This window comes from Pongo pygmaeus, chromosome 5 (genome assembly GCF_028885625.2).
Source record: "Pongo pygmaeus isolate AG05252 chromosome 5, NHGRI_mPonPyg2-v2.0_pri, whole genome shotgun sequence".
Lineage (NCBI taxonomy): Eukaryota > Metazoa > Chordata > Mammalia > Primates > Hominidae > Pongo > Pongo pygmaeus.
In genome coordinates, this window is record NC_072378.2 from 3,562,680 (window position 1) to 3,571,658 (window position 8,979).

The 8,979-nt window shown below is 39.6% G+C and overlaps 1 protein-coding gene across 1 annotated transcript; it reads right to left on the minus strand.

Moving 5' to 3' along the window:
• Positions 1-7,613: 7,613 nt before the first annotated feature.
• Positions 7,614-7,769, minus strand: LOC129037852 (mitochondrial import receptor subunit TOM5 homolog). The gene has a single exon (XM_054490056.1). The coding sequence runs from the start codon at positions 7,767-7,769 to the stop codon at positions 7,614-7,616; it is 156 nt and encodes a 51-aa protein (XP_054346031.1).
• Positions 7,770-8,979: the final 1,210 nt, after the last annotated feature.

The window sequence follows — 8,979 nt, forward strand, 5'->3', positions numbered from 1 at the left end:
GCTAAAAGGGCTTTGCAGTGGAGCCTCTGTGTTTAAGCAACTGAGTAGCTCCATTTTATCTGTAACACGGCACAAACTCAGATTGGCCAAGTACATCTCCATTTCATCAGAATCTAAGCGATTGAAAGCCATAGTAGAGCTAATTTCTTCTCTGTTTAAAAAATATATTTTTGCTGATGCCGTTGAAGACCTTTTGTAAGCAACAGGAAGCCAATGGCTGGATAACACAGAGTAGAGTGGAGAGAACTCAGGATTTGGAGACAGGAGATGCTTCTAGACCCACCTGCTCCTTTTGTTTTCTTAGTGAACATAATCATTGCCCCCAAACGTTTCCTCATGCCCCTTATAATCTCACCCTCTCCCCACCTCCCACCTCAGGCAACCACTGATCTGCTTTCTGTCACTATAGATTAGTTTGACTTTTTTAGAATTACATGTAGATGAACTCATACAGTATGTAATATTTTTTGTCTGGCTTCTTTCACTAAGCACAATTATTTTAAGATCCATCCATGTTGTTGTCGTGTATGAATAATTCATTCCCTTTTATTAACTCTTAAGAAATAGAAACAAATAGGCAATTAGACAATGCAAAGAATTCATTCAGGAAAGCTCCTTCTGGAGCCTGGTGTAAGCTCAGTGGGGACTCTGCCACAGAGCCTATGCCTGGATCCTACTGTGCAACCAAGTCAACAACTCGGGACACAGTCACCAAGCATGTGCTATGTACCAAGCATGGGTTTGGCAATAGGGGTGCTGGTGAACAAGTCCCCACTCCATTCCCAAGGAGCCATTAGTCTGCTGGTGGGGGAGACTAAGCATTCATGGTGATACGCCTCAGACTGTGAGATCTAGAAGTATCTCCTGAACAAAAGAAAGATCAAATTACTTTAAATTTACCTTTGGTGATAAGTATGTTTTGTGATATCTTTAGGTTTTTGTAATTTAAAATGGTGTACTGGTTATCTATTGCTGCAAAACAAAGTACCCCAGAACTTGCAGCTTAAATAAATAAGCATTTGTTATCTCATAGTTTCTGTGAGTCAGGAATTCAGGAGGAGTTTATTGGGTAGTTCTGGGTCCAGGCCTCTCATGAGGTTGAAGTCAAGATGTCGGCCAGGGCTGCAGTCACATCTGAAGGCTCAACTGTTGGGTGACCTGCTGCCAGGCAGCATCATTGTTGGTAGGCCTCAGGTCTTCACTGGTTATTAGCCAGAGACTTTAATTCTTTGTCCCATGAGACTTTCCATTGACTGCCTCAGTGTCCTCATGCAGTAGCATCTGGCTTCCCCAAAGTGTGTGATATGAGAGAGATGGAAGCCACAGTCTTTGTAACCTAATATCAGAAGTGGCATTCCATTCCTCGTGCTGTATTGCATTGATAACAAAGACCAACCCCAGTAAAATGAGGAAGGGAATTGCATAAGGGATGGATGGCTTACCAGGATGGGAACCCAGGATGTGTTAGCCTGCTCCTCTTGGGAGCTAGCTAACATAACACATAACAATGAACCGATGGATTTCCTTAGCCATAGTACCTGATTCCAGGGTGTATTCTGTATGAATGGAAATTTAATTTGATTAAACCTGTGAAGGACATTAAAATATCATGGTGGCTTTTAATATGACAAATTGCCAGTAAGACAAAGAGTGAATAAAGTTGCTATACATTGCCCTGATCCCCATTTATTTACATGTCACAGATTTGTTTCACTAAGGCAGACCCCTGGTTACCATGGCAACAGCTCAGAGGTAAATTTCACTGAAGCACAAATGCCATGTGAGAAGCAAAATTAAGGAGATTTAGAACAAAGAGCAGAAAAAGTGTCTTTATTTTTGCAAGTAAGCCTGGTCAATTTAAAATTGTGCAACAAAAGCCAAAGAGAGCCTCAAAAAGAGGTTATGCATAGCTTCATTTAAAAGAAACATTTTTAAAATGAAGGACTTGATAGAAAGTACTTCAGAACACGCAGAGTACATGCATTATGCAGCAATTTAAATACAAACCTGGGATGGGATGGGGAACAGAGAGGAAGTGGGAGGTGGTGGGCAGAGTTAGGGGTGAAGAGACATGAGAAGAAACTGGGTCCAGAGCAGGTGTCCTGAATCAATTTGGTCCAGTTGTTTGTTCCTGGTGTGGCCCGTGGTTTCAGCTAAAAAATTGCTCAGTTGGCCTCTCAGCATCTCAGGCACCTGCCCTCTTCCTAAAGCTGCTTTGAGCAATGTTAGTCTGGTATTTTGAGGCTCCCAAATAAGGACATTGTGCCTGTGAAAAACCTCAGAGATCTCCAAGCAGACCTCCAAGTGCTCTTTCTTTGCTTGTTAATTTTATATAAGAAGGAAGGAAAAAAATCAACACAGTCCATGTAAAACACATTTTTGGGGAAACAAAGAAAAATGTGCCTTAGAAGTTCTAGGTAGGAACTTCTTCTAAATGCCAACTCAAGGCCTTCCTGGAGCAAGTGACTCTCCCACCCCCTGAAATGATGTTCTGGTAGCGAGTGAAAAAAGAGGGCAACTAACAGTGTCTGGCATGTTCATTAAAATGTCCAGCTGTCGTTGTGAGTTTGTCAATTCCCCTGTGTAATTGGGTCCATTTTCATTCTGATACTTCAGGCTGTGTTTCAAAGGTATACGGATTCACCACTTTCACATCTTCATGTTGGAGTGTGGCTGTGATCATTAATTAATAACTTCCTTTATCCTAGTAGTGCTTTTCTTCTATTCTGTTTTTTGATATGAATTTTGCTATGTCACTTTTCTTTGAATTAGTGGTGGTCTTTCTGGATTATTAAATTTTTGGTGTGTTTCTTGCAAACATCAATTGGCTCAATTTTCTTTTTCATCCAATTTCAGAGTCTTTATTTAGAAATAGACGCGTTTATTTACATTTATTGGATGGCTAATACTTTTGGATTCATTCTACCACCTACTTTTTTGTTTTCTATTTACCATGACTTTTTCCTCTTATCCTTTTGTCCTTTTTACCTGCCTTCTATTGTATCAAGTCTTCTTTTCTTCTATAATTTTTGAGGTTAAATATTTAGTCTCCATTCTTTTTGTAATTATGACATTTTTGACATGTATTCATAAATTTATATTTTAAATAAAGCAACAAGCTAATAAATATGTTTGCCTTACTTCTCAAAAAGGCAAGGACATCTAAGCCCCTTCCAACCTTCCCCTTCCATGTGTTATTAAGTATTAACATTTCATCATGTTCTAAACTTTCCCTCCGGAGTGAGTTATGATTAAAAGTTTAAGAGCCAATTTCATGCGAATCTACCAGCAGACTGTTTTGTGGATCACATCTCTTCTCGATAAAGTACATCTCTTAGTAGTTCTTTGAGCAAGAATTCAGTGAGTAGTCAAATCTCTCAGATTTTATTCATTTGAAATGTATTAATTTACCCTCCCTCTTGAATGACGGACTTGCTAGTTACAAAAGTTTAAGTTTTCAATTATCTTTCTTATCCCTTTGAAGATATCAATGTGTTGCTTTCTGACATTTGTAATTGTTAATGAGGAATCTGATTGTGACTTTCTTCAAAAATTTTTTCACTAGTTTTTTCTTCAGTAAGTTTTAAGATTTTTTTTCCTTGGCTTTCCATAACTTTATCTGTGTTATTCTGCTTGTTAGTTTGTTTCCCTTGGAATTTGGCACAGCTTTTGATATAAGGAGTCCTGTCCTGAGTTTTAGAATCTCAGCTATTTTCTACTTGACCCCCGCTCCTCCTATTTATCTCTGTTTTCACCTTCTAGAATTCCCATAGATTAATACTGGGGCTTCTCTTTCTATCCTCCACATCTTTTATTTTTATTTCTGTATTTTATATCTCTTATCACAAATGTGTTCTGTTTTGGATGATTTCTTCAGCTATACCTTCCAGTTAATCAATTCACTCTTCAGTTTCATGTAAGCTATTGTTCAACCTGTCTGTGAAAGATTATTGTTTCAGTGGCCACAATTTCTCTTTCTAGAATTTCTATTTGGCTAATTTTTAAGTCCATTGTTCTTTTCCTTTTTATATTCTGTTATATTCTGTTCCTTCCTTTGTTTAAAAGTCATTTTCTGATTGCTCTGTTATCCATGGTTCTTTGTATATTTTTCTCCCATTTATTGTGCAGTTAGTTAACATTGTTGTACCAGTGTTTGATATGAATTCCTTATCTGCCTTGTAATTTTTGTCTGTGAGCACATCTTCAATAGGAATACCTTCTGCAAAGGTCTCACAGGTACCCTGAGTTGCTAAGGGCTTCCTATGGGAATGCTTCCCCGTTGCCTCTGAAACTGTTCCAGAACTGGAATAGTTTTCTGTTAGAGATCTTGACCCTATATAGGTAGTGTTAAGAATTCTAGCCACATATCAACACTCAGCAGAAGTTATGGCTTCCAGTTTCTAACAATTGATTTACTTTTCACCAACAGCCCAGGGCCAGAGACCTGCTTCCCGATTGTATCATAGGTTATATTCAGAGTTTTCCTAGTCTCAATTCACATACAAAATTACATTTTTCTGTGGCTCCAGGTTTCATGGAATAGCCTAGTATCAGGAGTTCCTAAAACTTTGTCCCTAATCTGTAACATCACAACCCCAGCTCCTATAATGTATTTCCAGTTTAGTTACTTATGTGCCATACAATTTTGCCTCTCACTCAGTCTTATTTTTTTCTGGTACCTGGCAGCTTTTTTACTTGCTTTCAGCCCCTAAACATGTTTTAAGAATAAATCCATTGGGCCGGGCGTGGTGGCTCACACCTATAATCCCAGCACTTTGGGAGGCTGAGGCGGGCGGATCACAAGGTCAAGAGATCGAGACCATCCTGGCTAACACGGTGAAACCCCATCTCTACTAAAAGAAATACAAAAAAAATTAGCCAGGCGAGGTGGCGGGTGCCTGTAGTCCCAGCTACTTGGGAGGCTGAGGCAGGAGAATGGCATGAACCCAGGAGGCGGAGCTTGCAGTGAGCCGAGATCGCGCCACTGCACTCCAGCTTGGGCGACAGAGCGAGATCGTCTCAAAAAAAAAAATAAAAAAGAATAAATCTATGGAGTGATGAGAGAGGCTTCCTGCAGCAGTTTATTCTGTCATCTTGAGTTTGAATCCCAAGAACAATGTTTTTACTTAGAGCTCATGTTTATCTGGGCTGCTTTTCAGAGGACATAAGGGGAACTTAAAAATCTCCTCAAATTACTTTTTAGGGCTGCACTATTGGCAGCTTAGTTAGGAGTGAGACAGAACAGATCAGAGAAGGACACAATCAATATGTTATATTAGGCTATTTTTCCTGTTCTCTTTATTATTCTTATAAAAAGTGATTTTAGGGGCAAATAGCCACTGAAGATATTGTGAAGAAACCACTCAGAAATTCTGTATTTTATGCTTCTTAAAATGTATCTTAAAGTTTACGTGCTTAATGAGCTTGAATTTTATACTTTCATAACTCCAAGCTTTTAAAAGAAGAACATAGAAATAATTTGATGTTTAAAAAGGAAATGACTGGGTGTATATTTTACTAATACAACACAAAGCTAAACTTCTGAACAGAAGAAGAGACAACATGGATCAGTTATAACAACAATAATTTTTTTTTTTTTTGAGATGAAGTCTTGCTCAGTTGCCCAGGATGGAGTGCAGTGGTGCGATCTTGGCTCACTGCAACCTCCGCCTCCCGGGTTCAAGCAATTCTCCTGCCTCAGCCTCCCGAGTAGCTGGGACCACAGTTGCCCACCACCACACCCAGCTAATTTTTTGTATTTTTAGTGGAGACGGAGTTTCACCATGTTGGCCAGGATGGTCTTGATCTCCTGACCTCATGATCCACCCGCCTCGGCCTCTCAAAAGTGCTGGGATTACAGGCATGAGCCACCATGCCCAGCCCACAATAATAACTTTTAAAAGATTACAAGAAAAGAAAGGGAAAAGGCTAGAATAAACCCTATGGTGTTGGATTTATGAAGGTATCAGTATGAACTCATGCTTTTTAAATATAAATATAAATAGAGGGATAAATATCAATGTGAATATGCATGGATTAGTATACATGCATTTACTTCTAGCTGTGTTTGCTTAAATGGCCAAAAGCATTGACACCTCTGTGGCAATGAATACATCTAGTGTCCAGATCTTGGTTTCAAAATACCACTCTTCAATAAAAAGAACCAAGAATCCACCGAGAAGTGGCTGATTCCAGAGCTGGGGCAGGGAATATACAATAAAAAGTGCCCGGAGTGTCTTGAAATGCCAAAAAATAAGGAAATGCTCAGAAAAGGATGAGATTTCTCAAAAGGACACTGGAACTCCTTCAAGGAGCAACCAATAATCAAAGAGGAAACAATTTGAGCAACAAAATTATAACCCACAGAATAAAGTCAATATCCAGGAACCTATACTGATAAATACATAATTAAAGGAGTAAATATTAGAGAAAGAAGAGACAGCTCTTTCTTACAGAATTCCAATTAGTCAATTAGAAGGAATAAAGAAACAGAAAAACACTCTTCATGTTTTTTTTTTTTTCTTAATTGGTATGTTCATTAAAAACATAGACTAGGCTGGGCGTGGTGGCTCACGCCTGTAATCCCAGCACTTTGGGAGGCTGAGGTGGGCAGATCACAAGGTCAAGAGATTGAGACCATCCTGGCCAACATGATGAAACCCTGTCTCTACTAAAAATACAAAAATTAGCCGGGCGTGGTGGCACACACCTGTACTGAGGCAGGAGAATCGCTTGAACCCAGGAGGTGGAAGTTCCAGTGAGCCAAGATCCGAGATCACACCACTGCACTCCAGCCTGGGCAACAGAGCGAGACTCTGTCCAAAAAAAAAAAAACAAAACATAGACTAATAATCCTGTGTTTAAATAGCATTGTGGTTGTATGCTGACTTCCATAAAACATGACTAGTTGTAAGCGACTCCACAAATACACTTCGTATAGAAGTAAAAAGGTAAACAGAAATGACTGACAGAACAGTGCCATTTCACAGTTCTGCCAGCCATGGCAGGGCTGCTATGGGGCATCCAGGGCTGTGGGGGTCTGGAGGAGGGGACATGAGGTAAGGGGTATCCTGGCTGAGGGTGGGGGGCAGCAGGGGGTCTCCCTCCAGACCTACCTCAGGGAGCTGAGTGTGCAGGTGCTCCAGGACAGGCCTGGGACAGAGTCAAGGCCCAGAGAATAAAGGTAGCTAATCTCATAATAATATTTTTATTAGAATGTTCTGATGATAAAAATAAAACTTGTTTTCTTTAAAAAAAAGTGCCATTTCAGACATAGTTCCCTTAATTATTAATACATGCTAGAAAATGGAGTTTGACATTATTCACAATTATACCAACATTGACAAAGGCCAAATGTCACAAGCACAGCAGCACACTCTGACCACAAGATGTCTTTTCATACTTCTCAATAGTTTTATATTTTAGCCATAAATAGTTTTATATTTTGGCTGAGAACAAGTTTAGCTGAGCCAAACTTGTTCTTAACAAGCAGAATTTTTATACCCAACCATTACAGAGTCTCTTACAGTTTTCTGGGCCTATTTGCTTGCAGAGAGTTGTAGAAACTGTAACCAGGTTCTGCATATTATATATTCACATGCAATACTCAATCTTCATATGCTGTGCAATTTCTTTAAGATAAAAGGAATGATTTGCAGCAGGGCCACGTAGATGAGGAAGTTCCATATGGAGGAGATCACATCCTCACACACCTTCCATTTCATCTCCTCCATATCCAGCTTCTGTGCAAGGCCCTGGATCTGGAACATTGTGGCTCTGACTCACCAGCCTTCAGCTGCCGCTGAAAATCACTCTTAGAACACCACAGTAATTGTGGCAGACATGATCTGCTGATGGATGTCAACAAAATTGAGCCAAAGTTTCAGGATAAATTGGATATTTGCGTAGTCTCAAAGTATCTCCCCCCACCCCCGATTATTATTAATTACAAAGGGAAAGATAGAAGCTTTAGAATGGAGAAGTCCAGCCTTCCATTAGAATTCTTAGAATGGAGAAGACCTGACCTTAGCCACATTGGCAAAGTTAATACCAGTAATGAGACATATTGATGTCACGTACCCTTGGATATGATGGACTGAGGAGAGTGCATTGCTTCTGTGATGTTCTTTTCAGAAATGCATAACCTCAATCTAATGAGGAGAAGCCATGAACTCAAATTGAGGGGAAAAACCTACAATTCTTCAAAATCGCCAAGGTTATAAGAGACAAGGAAAGACTGAAGAGCCATCTGAGGCTGGAGGAGACCAAGGAGGCAAGACCAAGTGCAAGGTGAAATCTTGGATTGGATCCTGGACCAGAAAAAAAAGGCATTAGCTGGAAAACTGGGAGAATATGAATAATGACTATAGTTTAGTATTGTGTTGTATCAATGCTAATTTCATAGTTTTGGTCCCTGAACTCTGGGTACAGAGACATTAATGTTAGCGGAGTCTGGGTGAATGGTGTACAGGAATTCTAAGAAATATTTTTAAAGCTTTTCTGTAAGTCTAAAATTATTTCAAACTAAAAAGATTGCTTTATGTTGGGAACATTCTAAATCTTGACTTCTAGCTATTTTGAAATATACAGTTGGCCCTTGAACAAGTGTTGAACTGTGAAGGTCCACTTGTAAGTAGATGTTATTCCACCTCAGCCACCCCTGAGACAGCAAGACCAACCCCTCCTTGTCTTCCTCCTCCTTATTGTACTCAATGTGAAGATGACAAGGTCAAGACCTTTCTGATAATCCATTTCCTCTTAATAAATAGTCAATATATTTTTTTCTTCCATATGATTTTCTTTGTTTTAGAGGCAGGGTCTTACTCTGTTGCCCAGACTTGAGGGCAGTGGTGTGATCATAGCTCACTGCAGACTCAAACTTCTGGCCTCAAGTGATCCTCTCATCTCAGCCTCTCAAGTAGCTAGAACTACAGGTGCATGCCCCACACCCAGCTAATTTATTCCATTTTTTGTAGAACT

What these genes read in the sequence shown, in the direction of transcription:
- LOC129037852 (XM_054490056.1), bottom strand. Translation starts at nt 7,769, where the DNA reads ATGTTCCAGATCCAGGGCCTTGCACAGAAGCTGGATATGGAGGAGATG.